The 26,803-nt window shown below is 45.1% G+C and overlaps 1 protein-coding gene across 4 annotated transcripts in view; it reads right to left on the bottom strand.

The window, feature by feature from the left end:
- Nucleotides 1–26,356, bottom strand: part of tbxas1 (thromboxane A synthase 1 (platelet)) — a 325,351-nt gene extending 298,995 nt beyond the window's left edge. Inside the window, exons 1-2 of one of the 4 annotated variants that reach the window (XM_068051060.1) lie at nucleotides 26,220–26,356; nucleotides 4,030–4,168 (exon numbers count right to left, since the gene is read on the bottom strand). In XM_068051060.1, coding sequence (XP_067907161.1) covers nucleotides 4,030–4,136 — 107 coding nt within the window. In that variant the 5' untranslated portion in view covers nucleotides 4,137–4,168; nucleotides 26,220–26,356. Of the gene's footprint in view, nucleotides 1–4,029; nucleotides 4,276–4,814; nucleotides 4,975–26,219 lie in introns of those variants that run through there. The other 3 variants (XM_068051062.1, XM_068051063.1, XM_068051059.1) reach the window with 3 other exon arrangements.
- Nucleotides 26,357–26,803: the final 447 nt, after the last annotated feature.

Genomic DNA, 26,803 nt, shown 5'->3' with positions numbered 1-26,803 from the left:
TAACCAGAGGACACAGATTTAAGATAACTTGCAGAGAGACGTTGAGGAGGTATTTATTTATGCAGTGACTTGTTATGATCTAGAATGCACTGCCTGCTAGCAGATTAAATAGTAACTTTCAAAAGGGAATTGTATACTTGAAAGGAAAAAAAATTGCAGGCTATGGGAAAGGGCAGGGGAGTGCGACTAATTGGACAGATCTTTGAGATCTTCCAAAAAAACGACACAAGCATGATGGGTCAAATGGCCTCCTTCTGTGCTGCAAGATTCGAAGAGTTGCCGTATTCAGGAGAGAAAATTGTAATGGGGAAAGGATAAAGAATTATCACTTTACCTTTTTTCCCCCCAAAGAAAATTATCAGTAATAAACAATCACATTATCAGAGAAATTAGCTGAGCAGTTATATTGTATTAGTATGCAGTAAATATTTTTTTTTAAAACTTCTTAGACCGATTAACATCTTGGATATAGTGGAAGAACTTTTCCTTAACTCTTTAAAGTTTTGGTAGCACAGTAGAAACACTGGTAAGGATTGTGCTTAATTTGCCATTTTTCTAGGAACACTTACGTATTTAGAGATACAGCACTGAAACAGGCCCTTCGGCCCACCGAGTCTGTGCCGACCAAGAACCACCCATTTATACTAACCCTGCAGTAATCCCATGTTCCCTACCACCTACCTACACTAGGGGCAATTTACAATGGCCAATTTACCTATCACCTGCAAGTCTTTGGCGGTGGGAGGAAACCGGAGCACCTGGCGAAAACCCACGCGGTCACAGGGAGAACTTGCAAACTCCGCACAGGCAGTACCCAGAATTGAACCCGGGTCCCTGGAGCTGTGAGGCTGCGGTTCTAACCACTGCGCCACTGTGCCGCCCTACTCTTGGATGAATTAAAAGCAGTCTTGAATGCAAACTCATAAATAATATGTCAGGTCTTAAATTAAGCAAATTGCACAAGCTCGTAATGTTGGGTAAATCAAAATTGCTGTTTGGTAATTCAACCTGCCAATCGTGGATAATTATTCTCTAGATCATGATTTCCCTGGTCTAAACATACCTCCTCCCTCCACCAACCACCACCCCATTCTTTCCCCATGCCACCCCACACTGCCTACAATCAGTGGGGCCCATTTGTGCCCTTCTGGAGGCCAGTAACACCTTACCTGTTATGGCGTAACTGCCTCCAATGTTACACCAGAGTTGTGGAGGTAGAAACTCTCAATGTAGAGAGTCTCCACCTGTTTGGCATCATTGGCCTTGTATGAGATGGACGCTCCACTCATTACGAGGTCAAGCAGGAACTCCCAGAGCCAGCAGGTATTTGTTTCCAGGGCATTCCACCAGCAGAGTTATAGCAGGAGGCTGGCAGAACCCACAAGGAAATTTGGGGCCACACTCTAGGCTGCCACTTTGATGCAGTGTTACATTAATGGAAATGCTGTCTTTCAGGAGATCTTGAACCAAGGCTCCAATCACCGCTGCGACGAATGTGAGATCTCATGATGTTTTTCAAGGAAGGGCAGTGAGTGCCCCCTGAATCCTCAACCAACATCATCAAAATGTACAACTCTCAACTGAGGACCTGTCGCCTTTATCCAAGTGGAGGAAGGGGCTACCCCTTGTATTTCTTCAGTTTATTTGCATTTCTGCAATGAGCTTGTCACAGTACACTGAAAGAAGGATGCGAACAATTCAATTAGGTGTTTTTATCTGTATGTACAGGAAATGCTGTCTTTCAGGAGAGATCTTGAACCAAGGCTCCAATCACCGCTGCAACGAACGTGAGATCTCATGGCGAGTCGAAGAGACTTAGCAGTTGGCAGGAAAAAAAGACAGAAGCGCACGTGAAGAGCCAACTGTGTAACAGCCCCGACAACCAATTTTTTCTGCAGCACCTGTGGAAGAGTCTGTCACTCTAGTATTGGTCTTTATAGCCGCTCCAGGCACTGCTCCACAAACCACTGACCACCTCTAGGCGCTTACCCATTGTCTCCCGAGACAAGAAGGCCAAAAAAGATGACAGGAAAATCACTGGTAACTGCACTGCAGGGAGGAATTTTACATCCCATTTCAAAAGGACATGGTGTATGATAGTTGCTCCTTACTCACCCTGTTTCCACTGTCAGGATGATCGGTACCCAGAGGACACAGATTAAAGAAAATTGGCGAAAGAACCAGAGGGAAGATGAGGAGACTTTTTTTTTTAAACAAAGCAAGTTATGATGATCTGGAATACACTTACTGAAAGGGAGGTGGAAACAGATTCAATAGTGACTTTTAAATGGGAATTAGATAAATAATTGAAAAGGAAAAATTTGCAGGACTATGGGGAAAGAGGTGAGTGGGACTAATTGGATAGCTCTTTCAAAGAGCTGGCACAGGCACAATGGGCTGAATGACCTCCTTCTGTGCTCTATGGCTTATACTTAAAGAGTGCCTTCAAGAGGCAATGAAATCCCAGGTGTTAATGCAAATCACTGATGCTGCTCAACATTGCACGCTCGACCTGTGGACAAACTCATGTCTGGGAAGGCCAGCGACCCATACGATGGCGTGGTGAATGTGCACGCGACTTTACTCATGCAGCATTATATCCACCCTGCAATGTAAATAGCGGAGCTCACATAATTTTGTGGAAATAGAAGTAGTTAAGTACTGTGGGGAAAATAGGAAACACTCACTTATACAGAGCCTCAAGACATACTAAAGCTCTTTACAGGCAATGAGTTGATTTGAAGCAGAGTCACTGTTATAACGCAGGCAAATGCAGCAGAAAATATGGACAAGCCAGATCCAACAAAAAAAAAACAATGAGATAAATGAAAACGTAATCTGTTTTTGCTGCTGTTAATGCTCGAAAACGTGTGTGTGTGTGTGTCGATGTGAGATCAGGACTGATTGGGCTGGATGTGATGCTCTCCACAGTCAAATAGCTTGCTGACAGTCAACAACTAGGCCTGGCTGCAGAACTGTACCCCAGTAAAAGGGAGGGGCAGGGGGAGAGTGAATTGGGAACCAAAAATCATAACTTGAATATTCCATTCCCTGATTGGTTGATATACTGAGTACAGGAAGAGTCAGGGAAAATGGATAAAAGGAATGACTGAACCAGAAAGTGATGAAAAAATGCTAAAAAATGCAGCTGTTAACCTGGTCAACTGGATCTCCATGTACTAGAGGGTGCAATGACTTTTGATGTCACCTTCATGTCTAAAGATGCTCAAGCCATGTGTGGTGAACCAGATCACTGTACCAAAATAAATGTCCTGGGGCAGATTTTTTTTTTAAAAAGAGATACAGCACTGAAACAGGCCCTTGTTACCATGGTTCTACATGTAGTGAGTTCCTAATCTTAACCCACATTCTCTTGTAAGGGATGCAAAATGGAGGTGCAGCATTTCCTAACTGGAGGGGAAGAGACCACTGAGCTTTATGAGGTGCTTCTCTCCACCTCTTCACGTCTACTCACACTGTATAACAGATGGCAAATAAAACAAATAAGCAAACAGTCAACAGGGTAAAAACAGTGGGTAATAATGTAGAGTTGTTATTATACTGCAAGAACTGGTGCGAGAACAGTGTCCATACAGTTAAGTACTCGGGCACCAGATTATTGGAGTCTGTCCCACTGATGGTTACATCTAGGACTCTGCCCAGCAAAACACTGCGCTGGTGCACAGGTTCACATTTGCAAAGCCAGTAGGTCTGTGACTCTCTATTATTAAAAGCATTGAGCATTGTACTGGGGTACAGATTGACACTCAAAAAGATCTCAGGTTATCCACCTGAGGAAGTTTTCTAAACTTGGTTTCATAATAGACTCCACCCATCCTTCATACAGTGTGAAACTACATCCACTGGTGGGCTCGCACTTCATAGCTTCAGTGTACTTGAGAGTGAGATGGCCGATCAGCTTCTAGAAAGATACTGACGCTTTTTGCCATACACCCAAAGCCAATTCTTATAGCAACAGTGCAATGAAAATTACAAAAATAAAACATAGAAGACATTCAGACTACTTACCAGTACAAAAGACCAAGGAAAAGCACAAATAGACCAACAGAAACCATCGTCCCAGTGAGCTCAATCGAGGCAGCTGGAAACCTCAGAAGGTCTACCAAAGATTCCATCTTCAGTGTTTCTGTCTGAATCCTGCACAATGCTGAAGGAACAGGAGTAATAGATCACACCACACGCAAGTCTGATTCAGCAATTTGCAACAAGGCTTTTTTTTTTGATCTGCAAGTCATCTGGCCAGGAAAGTAAACAGGCACAGTAATGTTTACCAACTAATTATGCGGAACAAATTCCAGAAAACGGCTTGTTCAGAAATTGGACTTTATTCCCCCCTCCTCTCTAAAGGAAGCAATTCTCCTCTGCGTATTCCACAAGAACCAAGGCACAGTCCAGAAGTGATCATTGTTCATACTTGGGTAATTATAATATTGGAGAAATTTGTTACGACCCGGTGAGAAAGAGGTCTAGGGTTTCCTTTCAGCCTTCACCTGGTCTTACCGTAACAGGGTTTAATTTTAAACACACCATGTTTTAGCGCCCCCTTGGTGAATCCTTGCTCACCATTTTCCAATTATAGGGCAAAGAAACCAGCACAAACAGGCTTTCTTAGGTTTAAAGAAGAAAAGTTTAAATTTATTAAACTTAAACTCTAATTCGGTTGACGCCTACGGAAACACGACGCGTCCACACTAGCATACATACACGATACACACATGCAAATAGAGACGGAAAAGAGCAGGAGAAAAATAAAGTGGAAAAGTTTGAGGCAATATCTGAAGAGTTTTTGTTACAGTTCTTCAAACTCCTGTAGAGTCCTTGATTGTAGGTAATCTTGCTTTTCGTTGGGGCCTAGTATTCTCTGTTGGGGTTCATGTGTCTTCAGATGGTTGTGAGAAAGTGATGGGAGCAGACAAGAGAAATCTTCTCAGTCCAGGAGCAAACAGACTCTCAGTTCAAGCTGTTTATATAATTTAGAAAACCCAAGTTGCCAAGCAGGTTAGTCATGTGACTGTATGGCCTTAGCAGTCTCTGGAATGTTCCTCTTACACACAACACCTGGTGATCAAGGTCCATTGTGGTTTGTGCGTGTCAAAGCACTATGTGTTAATATGCAAATATCTTTTCCAGCCACGGCTGATCTGTTTAACAACTCCTTTCTTTAGTTTAGTTTAGTTTAGAGATACAGCACTAAAACAGGCCCTTCGGCCCACCGAGTCTGTGCCGACCATCAACCACCCATTTATACTAATCCTACACTAATCCCATATTCCTACCACATCCCCACCTGTCCCTATATTTCCCTACCACCTACCTATACTAGGGGCAATTTATAATGGCCAATTAACCTGCAAGTCTTTGACATGTGGGAGGAAACCGGAGGAAACCCACGCAGACACAGGGAGAACTTGCAAACTCCACGCAGGCAGTACCCAAATTGAACCCGGGTCACTGGAGCTGTGAGGCTGCGGTGCTAACCACTGCGCCGCCCCAGTGTTACTCCAGTAACAGTTTAAAATCAATGTTCATGTCAAAATTAATGTGCTTCATTCTTGACAGGTGGTGGCCTAGCATGACAAGGTGCAGAGACAACTTACTAAAATGGTACCAGTATGAGGGACTTCAGTTATGTGGAGACAGTACAGAAGCTGAGATGTTTCTTCTGAGAACACAACATTTTGAGAGATTTAATAGAGATGTTCAAAATGATGAGAGGTTTTGATAGTGTAAATAAGGAGAAACTGTTTCCACTGACAGGAGGGTCAGTAAACAGAGGACACAGATTTCAGATACTTGGCACAAGAACCAGAGGGGAGATGGGAGAATTTTTTTTTTTTCTTTTACAGAAAGTTATGATGATCTGGAATACACTCCCTGAAAGGTTGCTGGAAGCAGATTCAATAGTAACTTTCAAAAGGGAATTAGATAGATACTTGAAAAGGAAATATTTGCAGGGCACTGGGATTAACTGGAGAGCTCTTTCAAAGAGCCAGAACAAGCACAATGGGCTGAATGGCCTCCTTCTGTGCTGTAAGATTCTACGATTCTATTTTATGTGAGCTGAGAGCCCATGGGCATCACAGTTGAGCCAATGCAGTGATTGTAAAGATGTAATGGGTAGAATTATCCATCACATTGTAAGTGTGACTGCGAATTTGAACTTATGCCATTCTAATGACTGAAAGTTGAACAAATCAAGGTAGAGTTGACAAATGGAGCAAAATATTTTCAGATGACTGCTTATCATTGCAGTTTTTTCTCATTAAAAATACACTCAGTACAGTGAATTTCTTGCAAGTAAACTGCCAACTACTTCTTTATAACTCTACAGAATGATCAGTTGGCATCATAGGCCAAAGGTCCCAGGTTCAATTATAGATTAGTTATGGTGTTGGAATTGGCTTCAGCAACCCTAGGCCAAGGAAGCAAGAGAAAAAAAAAAGGTCAAGCACGGTTCCTGCTCTTGAATGCTATTCATTACATAGCACGAGGCTTGATACCCTACACGGTTGAACAGCCTGAAAACATACACTCTCTAGGTTATACACATTAAGTTCGCACATCAGGCAAGGTACAAGAGGCTGTCCAGCTTGGGTGGAGGAAATCCCAAGCACAGGTCACCATTAGGGTTGCCAATTCCGGTTGGACATTTTCCAGGAAATTTCATCACATTGGCCAGAATTTTACGTTGAGCAAGAGGCCAAAATGTCAGGGGCGAGCCCGTCTCCGCCGGGCCTGGTGGCCACCCCATGATTTTACGCGGCCCAGGCCCTTAAATGACTTCGGGTGGGACTTCTGCGCCGCTGAGGCAAGAAGTCCCGCCTCCAAGAGCTGCCAGCCTATCAGTGGGCCAGCAGCTCTCGGTTCCTGCGGCGCCACCGGAAGCGGTGGCCACTGCTGGGCCTGCAGCCAGGGAAAGGATCAAGAGGGACACCAACCCTGGGAAAAAGGTAAGGCTGTGGGGCCTCGTCAAGGACAATCAGATGGACTCCGGCGAGGCAAGGGGTTTCAGTTGGCAGGGGGGCAGGGGAATGTAGCATAATGGGGGCAGTTGGGCCATGGTGGGGCCCTCCGTGGGTGCCCAATCAGGAGGGCTCCCCCTACAACAGCAGCGGGAGAAGGCCCTTAAGTGGCAGCTAATTGGCCATTTAAGGGCCTTAATTGGCCTGGCGTGGGCAGGCCATTTCTCCCCGCCGCCACCCCTTGTAAAATTGCAGCGGGTCAGGAAGGCGACAGGAATGGCATCCTCGCCTCCCACTCAATTTTACAAACCCACCACCTCCAGCTGCTCCTGTGGGCGTCGGTGGGGGGGCAGGGTCATAAATTACCACCCATTACCTTCTGCCTTTAATCATCCCGTTTCCGCCCCCAATCCACTCACCATTAGTTTCCCAACATGTCGATCATCATAGTGCACTGCCTTCCTATGCCAATTGGAAAGTTAACAGACTCTCCATTAACCAATTGGATGATTCTTGACTCAGTTAAACAGCTTTTTTCCCGATGTCCAATATTTCTAAAACTCGTAAACAAAAGCTTTCACAGAAAAGTTTTTTTAAAACACGGTTTTTTTAATACTCCGATACTTTAATAGTAATCCTAAAGGGTTGGCAATCCAAGTCACTGCCTTCAGGAGATCAAAATAAATCCACCTATAGTAGTAATATTCATTTAATTCATGCATCATAGCCAAGGAGGGTAACTATAGTCAGCATCCCCACCCTTAGCCATTACCAGCACAGGTCAAAATCAGAATAAACTTCCACATCCTCTGATGAACTTCCACATGAACTCTGTTCCAAATCCAATTCAGTTATTAATCATTCACAGCTGGGGCAGAGTGATTGGGTACATTTACCGAGCTGTGAAAAAGAGAGAGCAATCCATGACCTTTTGACTTTGACCCTAGTGCTTAAGGGAAGCCTGAAAAAGTAAGAGTTTATTTTGCTTATTCCTTTGGGCTGGGCTTTAAAACACATTGCCTGTGCAGATGGATGTTTATGATCCCATAACAATATATAGAAAAGTTCTTCAGGTGTCCTTACCTCAATTTACAAACAAACTGACTAGTCATTCACCTCATGGTTGTTTGGGAGATGTTGCTGGCACAAAATAGCTGCCATGTTTTCAGACAACAACTACAGAGTAACCCTGCAGTGCCTTACCATTATATAAAAACAAGGAATCCAATTTACATATAAAACACAAAGGCTTTTTCAACTGATTCACCGAATTCCTTCAAACAAGAGTTAGACCTGTTTCTGGCTGTGGCAGAGACAACCTTGTACAAAAGATAGGTTCCTGGTAATGTTAATCAGGGTCAGGCAGGTCTTCGTGACCAATTTTGATTGTCTAAAGGGCGCGGAGAGGATTTTCGCTGGAAATCTGAAAAACCAAAACCCACAGAAAATGCTGAAAACACTCAGCTAGTCAGATAGAATTTTCCAGTTGTCCATCCCTTTCCCTACCCTAATCGCCTGGGTTTCTCGGTTTCTTTGCCTCTCTCAAGAGATCACATGACTTTGGGTTGGGTGGGGAGTATCTGTATTGTGGCGCAGCAAGTATCACAACCATGGGGGCAGGATGAATGGTCCATCAGGTCTTTTCCTCTCCTTTTTTTGTATATCAGCATTCATCCTGGAAATGCAGATTTGATCCATTGATCAGGACAGTTTCAAATAATAACAAACTGACCATTTTGTGAAATCACGTCTGCTCCCCTGGCATTGACCTGCTTGTTTTTCCTTCCACCAGACTCCTGAGCCTTTGGAGCCTGCTCAGCTTTGCCAGCTTAGCTAAGCTGCTTTAACTATTCAGTCTGAGCCTCATACATGTCTTTTATATCACTCACTGTGCCTCCTTATGTCTAACGTTATCGTCACTTCTTTCAGTTCATCATCTCCTGTCGTCCACCTAATTACTTTACATCTCACTCTCCTTTGCTCCCCTTTCCTTCACACTCTGCTCAGATGTAATGTCTTCAGAGGGTGTAAGAGGGAGTTTTCAATAATGTTCATGTTTTCTTTTCTTTACAGATGCTGCCCGACTTGTTGAGTGTTTTCAGTATTTTCTGTGCATTTTTGTTTTTCCAGATTTCCAGTACCTTTGGTATTTTCAGGGGGTTTTTTTGCGTGAGAAGGTCGGTGTTGGATTCCAATTCTCTCCTGTTGGCTTAGCTGGGATAAGCCAATAGTTAGGACTGCTACAACATTCCTCCATGCCCTAGGTTGGGGAAGGGATAAATCAGCCAGGGTTCCACCAGCTGATCATCATCCAGCGACCTCTTAGAAGTGGGTGTCAGTGGAGGGACAGTCATTGCTTGGCTGCAATGCCCTCTATAGTTAAATAGTCTGTTCGCAATCACAGTCAAGACTCACATGTAAACAATAGCCATTTAAGGAAGATGCCAAAGCACAGCCACCATTTGTGGAACTGTACCCTTGCAACAGAGTCCACAAGAGTGTGAGGGGAAGGGTGTTTAAGTGGAGAGGAAATAAGTAGCAACAATTATTTATCTCCATTTTAGTTGGGAAGATATGGTGATAAATGAGAAAAAAAGACAATGAGTCACTGGTATGAAGGATCACTTTTCTCTTGTTTCTTACAAATACATTTGTGTTATAACGAGTAGTTTTATTTGGAAGCTGTATAGTATTCACTCAGCTATTTCAGATGTGATTACGTTCCATCCTACACGCCACATCTACAGAACACGCTGCAAGTTCCATGGGCATTGCTATTTATAATAAATAGCGTGCTTGCATTTACCTGGCAGCGGAGCAGGCTGAATTATCTTAGAGCTTAACACACAATGAACTACTTTTGAAATGCCATGGTTGCTACGTAGCCAAATGTCGCAACAATTCTGTGCAGCAATGCCCAACAAACAGTGAGGACATGAATAACCAGTTTCTTTTTTTAATTGAGAGGAGAATGTTGACCAGGAACTTCCTGGTTTTCTTTGAGTACTATAATGAAATCTGTAACACGCAGCAGAACTGGCAGACTTAACTCCTCATCGAAAGAAGGTCACCTCCAACAGCAATCCCTCATTACTGCCCTGGAATGTCAGACTAGTATGGGGCTTGAACCTACAACCTCCTGACACAGAAGCAATGCAGCCATACTTATATTTTGGGGGTGGAGTGCCCTCTGCTGTAATAAAAGAATCTGTAAATGCGGATTTGTATTCTCTGCATTTACTTTGAATCGGCTTCCTGTGGATACCTTTTTCAATATTGGAATGACGGCCAATAATTGAGCAGCAACCTAGAGGTTGAGAATTCAATCCCACCAGGGTAAATTGTGAAAATGAATTCAATAAATATGGTTCTTGGTAGACTGGAACCAGAATTAAATGACCATGAAAGAAGCTAAATGTGACTCTACTCAGCCGGTAGACTCTGATGCCCTCTTAAGTGGCCAAGCAAATCCCTTTAGTTGCGCAAAATTTCACAGCCTGAAGGTCCACCACCAACTTCTCAGGGCAACTGGCGAAGAATAATAAATGCACGCATGAAAGCATTGCCTGTATCCCTAGGTTTACTTTGAAATAATAAGGTGGCTTTACCTTAGCTGCACCATCTTATAATTTTACACACTGTCTGAAGCATTCACACAAAATTAGTTATTCACCTAGAACTAAAGACACACATAAAAGGCTGGAAATGGCTGTGCCACCCAATGAAGTCACATCTGCTGAACTCTGATGTAAGGCCTGGCCTTACCAGACCATAGCCAACCCAAACCCAACCCAAACCTGAGCCCTTTAATTTCTTTTCATGCCCGACACAACACAAATCTCCTTCCTCTGTTCTGGCAGAAGGCTATTCCTGCAGCTGGAGTTGTGAGAAATCATGGGTAAGCCGGATCCCGTGACTTCCCGGAAGCAGTGTCCAGCCTGACCCGACCCGAGCCCAAACACTGGACTCGGAATTTCGACCCGACCAAAACCAGACACATGTAGTCGGGTTCAGGTCGGCTTTAATCAGAGGCAGATATGATATGTTAGCATAGAATTCAGATTCAGATGTGACAGTCAGTAACAGAACCTGGGCAGGGAGGTGACCTTACTAATGGAGGTTACAGTTTACAGCGATGAACAGCGATTTACTACGTGGCTCATTGTGCCACACAGACTCATGACCAAGAGTCCTTAGGGCAAGCTTCTTACCTCTGCCCTGCTGTCTGGGTGGACAAGTTTCTAATGCTCCCCTAGCTAGCTTCTAATTTTTCACTCTTCCTAAACTCAAGCTCATCCAAAATTCTGCTGCATGTATCCCAACTCACACCAAGTCCCACTCACCGATCACCCCTGTTCTTGCTGACCTACATTGGCTCCCAGTCCAGCAACGCCTCAATTTTAAAATTCTCATCCTCATGACAAATCCCTCTACCTGACTCCATCTAAGAAGGGGACGGAAACACAAAGAAGCAACAAGGGCATATTATAGGGAATATAAAACACACCTCTCTAGAGTTTCACCCATTTTGATCAGGTTTTTTTGTCTCTTTTTGTTTTGTTGAGGACTTGGATTTTCCTACATAGAATTGCAGCGAATTAGCAGCACAGAAACCAATCACTTGGCCCAATCGATCTGTGCCAGTGTTATGCACCACACGAGCCTCCTTTTCTTTTTAGTTCATTCTCAGGATGCAGGCCTCACTGGCAAGGCCAGAATTTATTACGCACCCTTAATTGCCCTGGAGAAAATGCTGGTCAGCCGCTTTCTTCAACCACTGCAGTCAATGAATGAAGGTACTCCCACAATGTGTTAGGAAGGGAATTCTAGGAATTTGACCCAGCAACTGGGACAGAAGGGCAATATAGTTCCAAGTCAGGATGGTCCGTGACTTGTAGGGGACCTTGGAGGTGGTCGTGTTCCCATGCAACTGTTGCCTTTGTCCTTCTGGGTGGTAGAGGTTGTGGGTTTGGGATATGCGGTCAAAGAAGCCTTGGTGAGTTGCTACAGTGCATCTTGTAGATGGTATACAGTGTAGACAAGGTGCCGCAGTGCTAGAGGGAGTAAACATTTAAGGTGGCGGATGGGATGCCAATCAAGTGAACTGTTTTGTCTTAGATAGTGTCAAGCTTCTTGAGTGTTGTTGGAGCTGCACTCACCCAGGCAAGTGGAGAGTATTCCATCACACTCCTGACTTGTGCCTTGTAGATGGAGGCCAGACACTGGGGAGACAAGGTGAGTTACTCATTTCAGAACACCAAACCTTTAACCTGCACTTGTAGCCACTGTATTTATGTTTGGTCCAGTTAAGTTTCTGGTCAACAGTGACTCCCAGGATATTGATGGTGAGGGATTTGATGAAGGTAATGCCATTGAATATCATGGGAAGGTGATTAGACTCCCAATTGTTAGAGATGGTCATTGCCCAGCACTTGTGTGGCATGAATAATGCTTGCCAGTTATCAGCCCAAGCCTGGTGCTGTCCAGGTCTTGCTGCATGGACTACTTCAGTATCTGAGGTGTAAATGAAACTGAAAACTGCAATCATCAGTGTACATAACCACTTATGACCTAATGATGGAGGGGACATCACTGAGGAGCGCCTACAACAATGTCCTGATTTATCAGCTGATGGAGGACCATAGGTAGTAATCAGTAGGAGGTTTCCTTGCCGATATTTGACCTGGTACCGAGACTTTGACTGATGGGTATGATTCTGTGAGTATGGCTAGGTCAGGTTGTTCTTGCTTAATGCTATTGAGCAACCTCTGCTGTATTGTCCAATAGAAATTGCAAACTAACCATCGGTGTAGCTCTGGTAACACCACCATAGCCGCATGCACTAATTATAGTAAAATAATACCTTACACTCTCAGTACAGGTCACTTGACTAGTCTGTGTGACAGCTCTCCTAACTTTGGCACTAGTCCCCAGCTGTTAGTGAGAAAGACTTTGTAAGGTGTGTGCGCCTTTGTCATGTCCAAATTTGATGACTAGGTCAAAGCAAAATAGCGTGTCCGGTTTTATTTCTATTATACTTCTTTGAAGCAGTTTGATACAATTAAGTTGCTAGACGATTTCATACGGCAGTTAAGAATTAACCACATTGAGTCTGGAGTCAGATAAAGACCAGAGCGGGATAAGGATAGCAGGTTTCCATCCCCAAAAGTACCAGTGAATTCAGTGGATTTTTACAACAATCCAATAACTTCATGGTTACTATTACTGACCTGAGCTTTCCATTCCAAATGTATTTAATTTTTTTGAAACCTGAATTCAAGCTGTTACAGTAGGATTTGAACACATCTCTGGAGTACTAGACCTGTAACATAACCACTACACTATCATACCCATTTGGTCACTGAAAGGTGGTAGATCATTAAGTAAATATACACGTGAAGTACATTTACAACAACTTGCATTCAAATAATGCCTTTAATGTAGTCTAACCTCTATAAACAGTGTCCAAATCACACGCAGCTTCCACAGTGCGGACTGCGACACCGACCACTCCCTGGTGTGCAGCAAAGTTAGACTCAAACCAAAGAAGCTACATCACTCCAAGCAGAAGGGCCGCCTATGCATCAACACTAACAGAATTTCTTATCCACAGCTGATACATAAGTTTCTAAATTCACTTGAAAAAGCCCTTCAAAACACTCCTGCAGGGAGTACAAGAGACCAAGTGGGCCCACAGAGACGCCATCAATGACCGCCTTTGGCAAACGGGAGAAGCAGAATGCAGAATGGTTTCAATCTCACTTTGACGAGCTGGAACCTGTCATAGCTGCCAAGCGCACTGCACTGTTGAACTACAAGAAAGCCCCCAGCGAGTTAACATCCGTAGCACTTAAAGTAGCCAAAAGTGCTGCACAAAGAACAGCCAGGCGCTGTGCAAACGACTACTGGTAACACCTATGCAGTCATATTTGCTGGCCTCCGAAACCGGAAACATCAGAGGAATGTATGATGGCATTAAGAGAGCTTTTGGGCCAACCATCAAGATGATCGCCCCCCCCCCCCACCCGCCCGCTCAAGTCTAAATCAGGGAACACGATCACTGACCAATGCAAGCAAATAGACCTGGAACTGTACACCAGGGAAAATGTTGTCACCGATACCGCCCTCAATGCAGCCCAGTCTCTGCCAGTCATGGATGAGCTGGACGAACAGCCAACAAAATCAGAACTCAGTGATGCCATTGATTCTCAAGCCAGTGGAAAAGCCCCTGGGAAGGACAGCATTACCCTGAAACAATTAAGAGTGCCAAGCCTGCTATAATCTCAGCACTCCATGAACTGCTTTGCCTGTGCTGGGATGAGGGTGCAGTACCACAGGACATGTGTAATGCCAATATCATCACCCTCTATAAGAACAAGGGTGACCACAGTGACTACAACAACTACCGTGGAATCTCTCTGCTCAGCATCGTGGGGAAAGTCTTCGCTCGAGTCGTTTTAAACAGACTCCAGAAGCTGGCTGAGTGTGTCTACTCTGAGGCACAGTGCAGCTTTCGAAAAGAGAGATCCACCATTGACATGCTGTTCTCCATTCGCCAGCTACAGGAGAAATGTCGCGAACAACATTTCTTTCATCGATCTCACCAAAGCCTTTGACCTCGTCAGCAGACGTGGTCTCTTCAGACTACTAGCAAAGATCGGATGTCCACCAAAGCTACGAAGTATCACCTCATTCCATGACAATAGTAAAGGCACAATTCAGTATAGCAGTGCCTCATCAGACCCCTTTCCTATCCAGAGTGGTGTGAAACAGGGCTGTGTTCTCGCACCTACACTGTTTGGGATCTTCTTCTCACTGCTGCTCTCACATGCGTTCAAGTCTTCAGAAGAAGGAATTTTCCTCCACACAAGATCAGATGACAGGTTATTCAACCTTACCCATCTTAGAGCGAAGACCAAAGTATGGAAAGTCCTCATCAGGGAACTCCTCTTTGCTGACAATGCTGCATTAACATCCCACACTGAAGAGTGTCTGCGGAGACTCATCGACAGGATTGCGGCTGCCTGCAACGAACTTGGCCTAACCATCAGCCTCAAGAAAACGAACATCGTGGGACAGGATGTCAGAAATGCTCCATCCACCAATATCGGCGGCCACGCTCTGTAAGTGGTTCAAGAGTTCACCTACCTAGGCTCAACTATCACCAGTAACCTGTGTCTCAATGCAGAAATCAACAAGCGCATGGGAAAGGCGTCCGCTGCTATGTCCAGACTGGCCAAGAGAGTGTGGGAAAATGGCGCACTGACACGGAACACAAAAGTCCGAGTATTTCAAGCCTGTGTCCTCAGCACCTTGCTCTACAGCAGCAAGGCCTGGACAATGTACGTCAGCCAAGAGCGACATCTCAACTTATTCCATCTTCGCTGCCTCTGGAGAATCCTTGGCATCAGGTGGCAGGACCGTATCTCCAAAGCAGAAGTCCTCAAGACGGCCAACATCCCCAGCATATACACCCTACTGAGTCAGCGGCGCTGGTGATGGCTTGGCCATATGAGCAGCATTGGAAGATGGCAGAATTCCTAAGGACATATTGTACAGCGAGCTCGTCACTGGTAGCAGACCCACCGGCCATCCATGTCTCCGCTTTAAAGACGTCTGCAAACGCGACATGAAGTCCTGTGACATTGATCACAAAGTCGTGGGAGTCAGTTGCCAGTGATCGCCAGAGCTGGCGGACAGCCATAAAGGCGGGGCTAAAGCGTGGCGAGTCGAAGAGACTTAGCAGTTGGCAGGAAAAAAGACAGAAGTGCAAGGGGAGAGCCAACTATGTAACAGCCCCAACAAGCAATTTTATCTGCAGCGCCTGTGGAAGAGTCTGTCATTCTAGAATTAGCCTTTATAGCCACTCCAGGCACTGCTTCACAAACCACTGACCACCTTCAGGTGCTTACTCATTGTCTCTCGAGGGACATAACCACGACACTATCATACCCATTTGGTCACTGAAAGGTGGTAGATCATTAAGTAAGTATACATGTGAAGTACATTTACAACAACTTGCATGCAAATAATGCCTTTAATGTAGGCAAACCTCTCAACGTGCCTCACGGGAACATAAGTAGACAAAAAAAACTGACTCCAAGCCAATTAAGGAGACATTAGGATAGGTGACCTGTACTGAGTACAAGGTATTATTTTACTATAATTAGTGCATGCAGCTATGGTGGTGTGACTAGAGCTACACCTGTGGTTAGTTAGCAATTTCTATTGGACAATACAACAGAGGTCGCTCAACAGCATTAAGCAAGAACCCAGGTTACTTTCCTTCCTTTTCCCTCTCCATCTCGGAGTATATGCACTTTGATCTGATACGTCAACACTGGTCGGCAATCAAAACTTGGGACATCCTGGTTATGTTCAGTGCACAACAAGGGTGACTGACTCAGTATGTCATCAAGATAGGTTGCAGAAGAGAATTCTATCTGATTCACCCTCTGTATCCCCTCATTTTAAAATGTCCCATTTTATACAGTGCTGATAGAGACTGGTTCAATATTTAATTCCACGGTCCACTCCACTTCAAGTGTGCAGTTTTCTAAAAGCAATTTTTTCCTCGTCATCTCTAATTTCTGTTAATAGAGTATCATAGAATGGTACAGCATAGGATGAGGCCATTCAGCCCATCTTGCCTATGCCTGCTCTTTGAAAGAGCTCTCCAATTAGTTCCATTCCCTTCCACTTTCTCCATTGCCCTGCAAATGTTTACCCCTTCGAGTATTTACCTAATTCCTTTTTGCAAGTTACGACTGAATCTGTTTTCACTACCCTTTCAGGCAATGCATTTCAGATCATAACAACTCTGCATAATGAACCAATTTTTCTTTTGTGTGCATTGAGTTGTATTACACTCCATTTCTGTCACTTTTACTAATTTACAGTTCATTTATCTGTTAAACGTTCGAAGGATTGTTCTTTACAATAGGACCCAGGAGGCTGTTTGTAGCCTACCTCTCCTTCACCTGTAGGTCCTGGCAGACACACGTGCCTTTGGGTTGTAGTCACAGCCTGCCTGGCTTTAGGATGTTGGCACAGCTGGCATTCAAAGCTGTTCCCTCTCCTTTCCACGTTCTCCAGCAGTGGAATCATAAGAGGAAGCTCGTTTAATCCAGCTTTCATACAGCATTTAAAAGATTTTGCTTTAAATCAATTTAATAGGTCCATTGATCCCTCCTCTTCCTATGGGAAACATGTCTGGCCTTCACGACAAAACAGCTTGCAGTGACATACTGAAATCAGAGGTTCACTGAACAGGGAATTCGCAGGCACTGACCTGCATCCCATCACTGCCAATTGGGATTATGGCCTTGGATGAAAAGTTAATGATCAGGACTGTTCTAGCCAGTATAAGATTCATCTTGTCTCATTGTTATAAATATTGAACAACCCTTTCCATAAGTTATAATCAGATTGTGCTGGAGCAGGCGATCTCGCAGTGTGACCTATTAATTTGGCTTTATGCCTTACCATTCAGCTGGAAAAAATTTTGCCCTGTAAATCCTGATATAAATGAAGTAGTCGGTACCCTCATGCAGCAATATCCAGGCTTGGGCTGATAAGTGGCAAGTAGCATTCACGCCACACAAGTGCCAGGCAATGACCATCTCCAACAAGAGAGAATCTCACCATCTCACCTTGACATTCAACAGCATTTCCATTGCTGAATTCCTCAATCAACACACAGTGGCGCAGTGGTTAGCACCGCAGCCTCACAGCTCCAGGGACCCGGGTTCGATTCCGGGTACTGCCTGTGTGGAGTTTGCAAGTTCTCCCTGTGTCTGCGTGGGTTTTCTCCGGGTGCTCCGGTTTCCTCCCACAAGCCAAAAGACTTGCAGGTTGATAGGTAAATTGGCCATTATAAATTGTCACTAGTATAGGTAGGTGGTAGGGAAATATAGGGACAGGTGGGGATGTTTGGTAGGAATATGGGATTAGTGTAGAATTAGTATAAATGGGTGGTTGATGTTCGGCACAGACTTGGTGGGCCGAAGGGCCTGTTTCAGTGCTGTATCTCTAATCTAATCTAATCCTGGGACTTAGCATTGACCAGAAACTGAACTAGACCTGACATGTAAATATCATGGCTACAAGAACAGGTCAGAGGCTGGGAAATCTGCAGCTAATAACTCACCTCCTGACTCTCCAAAGCCTGTCCACCATCTACAAGGCACACGTCAGGAGTGTGATGGAATAGTCCCCACTTGCCTGGATAAGCACAGCTCCAACAACATTCAAGAAGCTTGGAACCATCCAGGACAAAGCAGTCTCGTTCACAGGGACCCCATCCACCACCTTAAATATTCACGTCCACCACCAAAGCACAATGGCAGCAGTGTGTACCATCTACAAGATGCATTGCAGCAACTCACCAAGGTTCCTTTGATAGCAGCTTCCAAACCTACAGCCTCTACTACCTAGAAGAACAGGGGCAGCTGGCACGTGGGAACACCACCACCTGCAGGTTCTCCTCCAAGTCACACACCATCCTGACTTGGCAATATACTGCCATTATTTCATTGTCACTGGGTCAAAATCCTGGGACTCGCTCCCTAACAGCACTGTGGGTGTACGTACACCACATGGATTGCAGCAGTTCAAGAAGGTAGCTTACCACCACCTTCTCAAGAGCAATTAGGAATGGGCAATAAAGGCATCATTACCCACATCCCATGAAGGAATAAAAAAACCTATCTAATCTCAGCCTTTCAGCATATATTTCTGTTCCCATATACATGCCTAGTTTCTTTTTGAAAGGATTTCAGCTATTTACCTTAACCTCTTCCTGTGGTAGCAAGTTACACATTCTAACCACTGTGTGAGTAAACACATTACTCCATTTTCCCCTGCTGTATTTATTACTTGCTATCTTGTATTTATGGTCCCTATTTATGGATTTTCCCACAAGTGGAACCATTCTCTTCACATCCACCCTATCCAACCAATTCAAAATTTTAAAGAACTCTATAAGGTCACCTCTAAGTCTTCGCTTTTCTAAAGAAAAAAGCCCAAACCCAATCCATCTTTCCTGGTTGCTGCAATCTCTCTGTTCTGGTATCATTCTTGTAAATCGTTTTTTGCACTTTCACCAGTGCTTCTATGACCTTTTTATAGCATGGAGACCAGAACAGTGCACTGTACTCTTAAGTACGGCCTGACCAAGGCCTTAGACAAGTTGAAGATAGCTTCACTACTTTTGAATTCTATACCCCTAGAAATAAATACCAGTGCTTGGTTAGTATTTTTTATTGCTTTGCAGACCTGCAATGCTGCTTTTAACGATCTCTTCACCTGTATCCCTAGATCCCTTTGGTCTTCAAGCTCATTTAGTTAATTATTTTCCAAGGTGTAGGTGATGTTTCTATTCTTCCTACCCAAGTGCATCACCTCATATTTATCTATGCTAAATTTTATTTGCTACTTAACTGCCCAATTGGCAAGTTAACCTTTCTTCTTGTATTATGTTGCATTCTTCCTCAGTGTTAGCTATGCCACCCAGCTTGGTATCAGCTGCAAGTTTTGATATGGAGTTACTTATTCCTAAACCCAATTCATTAAAATAAATTATGAACAGTAGTTCCAGCACTGATCCTGGTGGAACACTGCTTTCTACCTTCTTCCAATCAGAATAACTACGCTTTACCCACTACGCTCTGCTTTGTATATCTTAGACAATATTATCCCATCAGTTATTTGTCCCGACTCCACACTTCCTAATCTTCGTCATGAGCCTACTATGTGGTACCTTATCAAAAGGCCTTTTGAAAATCCAAGTATATATCTACATTACACTTGTCTACTCTTACCATTACCTTTTTTTTTATTCATTCACGGGATGTGGGCGACGCTGGCTAGGCCTGCATTTATTGCCCATCCCTAATTGCCCTTGAGAAGGTGGTGGTGAGCTGTCTTCTTGAACCGCTGCAGTCCATGTGGGGTAACAATACCCACAGTGCTATTAGGAAGGGAGTTCCAGGATTTTGACCCAGCGACAGTGAGGGAACGGCGATATAGTTCCAAGTCAGGGTGGTGTGTGACTTGGAGGGGAACTTGCAGGTGGTGGTGTTGCCATGTATTTGCTGCCCTTGTCCTTCTAGTTGGTAGAGGTCGCGGTCTGTGCCCCGACTTCTCTCGTACTTTCTCCTCCTTTGAGCATCTCACCTTGATCCAATCCCCTTGCCTCCCAATTAAAACCTTCATTCCTTACTGCCCACCCAAGTACCATAAAAAATTTTCATCAAGATACATTACAGGAAGAATTGCGTACAAAACACGAGTTAGGCCACAGCTGGAGTACTAGGGTTGTTTTCCTCAGAGTAGAGAAGGTTGAGGGGAGACCTGATTGAGGTATACAAAATTACGAGTGGCATTGATAGGATAGATAGGAAGAAACATTTCACCTTCGCAGAGGTGGCAATAACCAGGGGGCTTAGATTTAAGGGGCAGGAGGTTTAGAGGGGATTTTGAGGAAAACTTCTTTCGCCCAAAGGGTGGTTGTAATCTGGAACACACTGCCTGAAGAGGTGGAAGAAGCAGGAACCCTCTCAACATTTAAAAAGTATTTAGATGAGCAACTGAAACGCCATAGCATACAAGGCTACGGGCCAAGTGCTGGAAAATGGGATTAGAATAGATTGACTTGATGGCCGGCACGGACAAGGTGGGCCGAAGGGCCTGTTTCTGTGCTGTATAACTATATGACTATGGCGAAAGTACAAAGGAAATTTACAAGAATGTTGCAAGGGCTTGGAAATTGCAGTTATGAGGTAACATTGTATCAGCTAGGGCTTTTTTCCTTGGAGCAGAGGAGTCATACAGTCATAGTTATACAGCACAGAAACAGGTCCATCGTATCTGTGCCGGCCATCAAGCATCTATTTATTCTAATCCCATTTTCCAGCACTTGGCCCGTAGCCTTGTATACTATGGCATTTCAAGTGCTCATCTTAATACTTTTTAAATGTTGTGAGGGTTCCTGCTTCTTCCACCCCTTCAGGCAGTGTGTTCCAGATTCCAACCACCCTCTGGGTGAAAAAGTTTTTCCTCAAATCCCCTCTAAACCTCCTGCCCCTTACCTTAAATCTATGCCCCCAGGTTATTGATCCCTCCGCCAAGGGAAAAAGTTTCTTCCTATCTAACCTATCAATGCCCCTCATCATTTTGTATACCTCAATCAGGTCCCCCCTCAGCCTTCTCTGCTCTAAGGAAAACAACCCTAGCCTATCCAGTCCCTCTTCATAGCGGAGATGCTCCAGCCCAGGCAACATCCTGGTGAATCTCTTCTGCACCCTCTCCAGTGCAATCACCTCCTTCCTATAGTGTGGTGCCCAGAACTGTACACAGTACTCCAGCTGTGGCCTATCCAGAGTTTTATACAGCTCCTTCATAACCTCATTGCTTGCATATACTATGGCTCGGCTAATAAAGGCAAGTATCCCATATGCCTTCCTAACCACCTTATCTATCTGTGCTACTGCCTTTAGTGATCTATGGACAAGTACACCAAGGTCACTCTGTACTTCCAAGGGTCCTACCATCCATTGTATATTCCCTTGCCTTGTTGGTCCTCCCAAAATGCATCACCTCACACTTCTCAGGATTAAATTCCATTTGCCACAGCTCCGCCCATCTTACCAGCCCATCTATATCGTCTTGTGATCTAAGGCTTTCCTCCTCACTATTTACGACACCACCAATTTTCGTGTCATCTGCGAACTTACTGATCATACCTCCTATATTCACTAAATCATTAGTGTACACTACATACAGCAAGGGTCCCAGCACCGATCCCTGTGGTACACCACTGGTCACAGGCTTCCACTTACAAAAACAACCCTAGACCATTACCCTCTGCCTCCTGCCACAATGCTAATTTTGGATCCAATTTGCCCTGGATTTCATGGGCTCTTACCTTCTTAACCAATCTCCCATGTGGGACCTTATCAAAAGCCTTACTGAAGTCCATGTAGACTACATCAACTGTTTTACCCTCATCTACACATCTAGTCACCTCCTCAAAAAATTCAATCAAGTTTGTTAGACATGATCTCCCCCTGACAAAGCCATGCCGACTATCCTTTATTAATCCCTGCCTCTCCAAGTGGAGATTAATCCTATCCCTCAGAATTTATTCCAATAGTTTCCCCACCACTGATGTTGGACTCACCGGCCTGTAGTTACCTGGTTTATCCCTGCTACCCTTCTTGAATAATGGGGTGCTGAGGCTGAGGAGTGACTTAATTGAGGTGCACAAAATTATAAGGGGCATAGTGCAGACAGGAAGGATCTGTTTCTCCTAGCAGAGAATTCGATTATCAGGGGACACAGATTTAAGGTGATTGGTCGAAGAATTAGAAGGGACATGAGGAAAGACTTTTTCACCCAGAGGTTGGTGGGTGCCTGGAATTCGCTGCCCAGATCAGTAGTGGAGGCAGAACCCTCGACTCATTTAAAAGGTACCTGGATCTGCACCTGAAGTGCTGTAACCTGCAAGGCTACGGACCAGGTGCTGGAAGGTGGAATTAGATTAGGCAGCTAGTTTTTTCAGCCGGCGCAGACACAATGGGCTGAATGGCCTCTGCACTGAGCTCTCTCCATCCACATAAACTCCCTTGCACATATTCACGGCCGACCCTTCAACCTTGCCATGTCATGTAGTCTTGCTACTCTCTTCATGTCAATCAAAAATAAGGCAATCTCTGATCACTTCCTTGTATTCCTTTCCACCTTTGATCCCAACCCCCAACACCCCCCCCCCCCCCCTCTTTCTTCTCCCAACTCTACTTCCGTCTGTATCGGACCTTGGGGAAAAACTCTCTCCCAATTCACTTACAGCTGCATTTTCAAATTCCCAACTATCTAGCCTTTGGTTCTCCATTCACCATGACATTTCTGCAGCTACTGATCTACTCAATCACACCCTCACCTCCACTTTTGATGCCCTCAAATCCCTTAAGACTCTCTCTCCCCCTAGTCGCTCTCCTGCTACACACTCATCACCACTCCCATAGGTCCAAGGAATACAGACCTGAATGCTTTAATGGTAGAAAACTGATTTAACCATTCATCGCCAGATCTAGCTGGACCACATAAAGCACGATCTTGTCTGCTAAAACAATTCACTATTCCAGGACCATCCTGGAATCCAGTACAAACTAGCTTCTTAAACCCCTCTCCTCTGCCTCCTTCACCCTCAGCTCCAAGACGTACGAGAAGCTCAGGTACTCCTTGGTCACGAAGGCTGAGACCATCTGATCATCTGCCTCTGCCACATTCCTCCCTTCCACTAACCCACCAGGCCAAACTTCCCCTATGGTCTCCGAGCCCTAAACTCGCAACTTTCTCTCATTTTTCTCTTACCTCTCATCATGCCTTCTCCAAGCTTACCATGTCACGAGACCCACATCCACCCCCTCGAACCTATCCTTAGCAAACTGTCGCCCACTCAACTTTCCTTCCTGCCCCCAATGTTAGCTGGTTAACCATTTCTTCTCAGGTACTGTCACCTCCCCTTCAAATCTGCCATAATCTATCCTCATGAAACCCATCCTTGACCCACCTCTGTCCTTGGAAACTGCTGCCCTATCTCCAAACTCCTTTTCCTATCCAAAGTCTTTGAATGTGGCCCAGCTTTCCTGCAACTCCATACCTGAATTCCTCCGATTAGGTTTCTGCTCTTGCCACATTACTAAAACAGCTCTGATCAAAGTCAAAAATGACATCCTATGTGACTGTGACCATGGTAAACTATCCACCCTCCTTCTCAACCAGACTTCAGCCACTGATCATGCCTCTCCTCCATTGTCCAGCTGGATGGGACATCCCTCACTTGGCTCCATTCCTATATATCCAGTAGTAGTCAGAGAATCATCTTCAATAGCTTCTCTTCACACTCCGGCACCATTATCTTCTGGAGTCCCCCCAAGGATCTATACTTGGCCCTCTCCTATTTCTGATCTACATGCTGCCCCTTGGCAACATCATCCAAAAACACATTAGGTTCCACATGTACAATGGCGACACCCACTCTATCTCACCACTCTCTCTTGACTCATCCACTGACTTTGATTTTGATTTTTCTCACTGCTTGAACAAAATCCAGTACTGGCGGAGCAAAAATTTCCAACTAAATATTGAGAAGACCGAAGTCTTTGTCTTTGATCCCCATCACGAACTCCATCTCTTTCCCCCGCAACTGTCTGAAGCTGAACCAGATTTTTCGCACCCATGGTGCTGTATTAGACATTGAGATGAGCTTGTGAACACATATCTGTGCCATCACAAAGACTGCTTACTTCCACCTTCGTAATAGAGCCAACTCCATCCCTACCTCAGAACATCTGCTGCTGGAAACCTCATCCATGCCTTTGTCACCTCTATACTTGACTATTCCAACATTCTCCCAGCCAGCCTCCCATCTTTCATTCTATATAAATTTGAACTCATCTAAAATGACACTGCCTGTATTGCATATCGCACCAAGTCCCCCATTCTTCTGTCACCCTTTGCTTACTGACCACTGGCTCCCAGTTCAGCAACGCCTCAATTTTAAAATTCTCACCCTTGTTTTCACATCTCTATCTCTAATCTCCTCAGTCCAACACCCGTGAGATCTCGGCAATCTACAATTCTGGCCTCTTGAGCAATCCCAATTTTAATTGCCCCACCCGTGGCAGGCACACACCTGGTGATTCCCTACATATTTATCAGGTCGCTGATCCCCTGACACAGGACAGCAGCCGTGGGTAAAAATTGAACACAGAAGAAAATCTGTATTTCGTTACAGGAAATGGTCACATCTTCAAGACATCGGAGAGTTTTACCACTTTTGAAATGCAGTCATTACTGTTATATCAGTAACCACTTCCACTGCTATGTCCAGACTGGCCAAGAGAGTGTGGGAAAATGGCGCACTGACACGGAACACAAAAGTCCGAGTGTATCAGGCCTGTGTCCTCAGTACCTTGCTCTATGGCAGCAAGGCCTGGACAACGTATGTCAGCCAAGAGCGATGTCTCAATTCATTCCATCTTCGCTGCCTCCGGAGAATCCTTGGCATCAGGTGGCAGGACCGTATCTCGAACACAGAAGTCCTCGAGGCGGCCAACATCCCCAGCTTATACACACTACTGAGTCAGCGGCGCTTGAGATGGCTTGGCCATGTGAGCTGCATGGAGGATGGCAGGATCCCCAGAGACACATTGTACAGCGAGCTCGCCACTGATATCAGACCCACTGGCCGTCCATGTCTCCGCTTTAAAGACGTCTGCAAACGCGACATGAAATCCTGTGACATTGATCACAAGTCGTGGAGTCAGTTGCCAGCGTTCGCCAGAGCTGGCGGGCAGCCATAAAGAAGGGGCTAAAGTGTGGCGAGTCGAAGAGACTTAGTAGTTGGCAGGAAAAAAGACAGAGGCGCAAGGGGAGAACCAATTGTGTAACAGCCCCGACAAACAAATTTCTCTGCAGCACCTGTGGAAGAGCCTGTCACTCTAGAATTGGCCTTTATAGCCACTCCAGGCGCTGCTTCACAAACCACTGACCACCTCCAGGCGCTTATCCATTGTCTCTCGAGATAAGGAGGCCAAAGAAGAAGACAGTAACCAGTTACACTGAGTAAGATCCCACAAATGAGATGCAGGTTTTGTTTTTTGTTTGGAACAGAATGCTGGTATAGACACTGGGAGAATTGTCTTTGAAGATTGCTATGGGAGCTTTAACATCCACCTGAACAAAGACTTGTTTTCAAAGCTGATCCCAAAGACAAATACTGCTTAATAACTGGCCTCAGTGCCCGGTGGCTGCAGAGGGCCGGGCAAAGTCAGCCAGTCTCCCCCTACCTTTGCTGATCACAAATCCAGTCGCCCCCAGACCCCAAAAAGCGTGCGCCGTTGCTGATGCCCCACCAAAAACGGTCGCGCTTGGATGTGATGCCCTCTGTGGCCGAATAGCCAGCCCCACTGCCCGTGTGAAGGCTAGCGACCTGCGACAGGGAGCTAAGCCTGTGGAACCTGACTCCCAGCTTGGGTTCTGTGCGATAAGGAGCGGGCTAGGGAAAATGCAAAATCACCTGAGCTCTGTCTCGCCAGGAGCACTTCTAATTGCAACTATAGGCTAGCAACAAGGAAGTAACCTGAGCCGAAGGGCCAGTGCTTAATGATGAATATTTTCGGACCTCCCCTCCTGCCTTCTTCGCCTCTCCTCCCGGAACTGAGCCTTTACCTCAGCAACGCAACCGCACTGGTGTTCCAAAGGGTCACTGACCCGAAACGTTATCTCTCCACAGATGCTGCCAGACCCGCTAAGTATTTCCAGCATTTCTTGTTTTGATCTCAGCGGTGCAGCCTTGTCCACCAGCCGAAGCGGCTCCGTCGCAATGCACGCATCGCCCTCTGGGAGTTGTTGTCCATCCAGTCTCCACTGCCTCCGCCCAATCAGCACAAGCGGCGATGGGGAGACTACAGCCCCCAAAATACACCGCGCGCTGTCAATCACCGCCCAGGGATGGACACATTACCGAATGCTTCAAGCCATGTATAAACTCGCCTGCAAACTGATATCATGGATCAACAGGCTGAAAACTAATACTAAGGATATTAAGATAAATTGCAAATACCGAAAAATCAAAAGTAAGGACAGAGGATGCGGAACAGCATCTGGAAAAGGAAAAGTTCACTTTTTTGCGGCGAATTGTGAAATCCTCCCTGGAGCCAAATATTAATAGAAATGACAACAGAAATAAATCAGTTCATGATTTTTTTTTAAATCCTTTCACGGGATGTAGGCGACGCTGGCTTAGGCCAGCA

This window comes from Heterodontus francisci, chromosome 18 (genome assembly GCF_036365525.1).
Source record: "Heterodontus francisci isolate sHetFra1 chromosome 18, sHetFra1.hap1, whole genome shotgun sequence".
In the NCBI taxonomy this organism is placed as follows: Eukaryota; Metazoa; Chordata; class Chondrichthyes; order Heterodontiformes; family Heterodontidae; genus Heterodontus; species Heterodontus francisci.
Note: the sequence above shows the minus strand (reverse complement) of the source record. Positions and strands in the feature narration are given on the sequence as shown.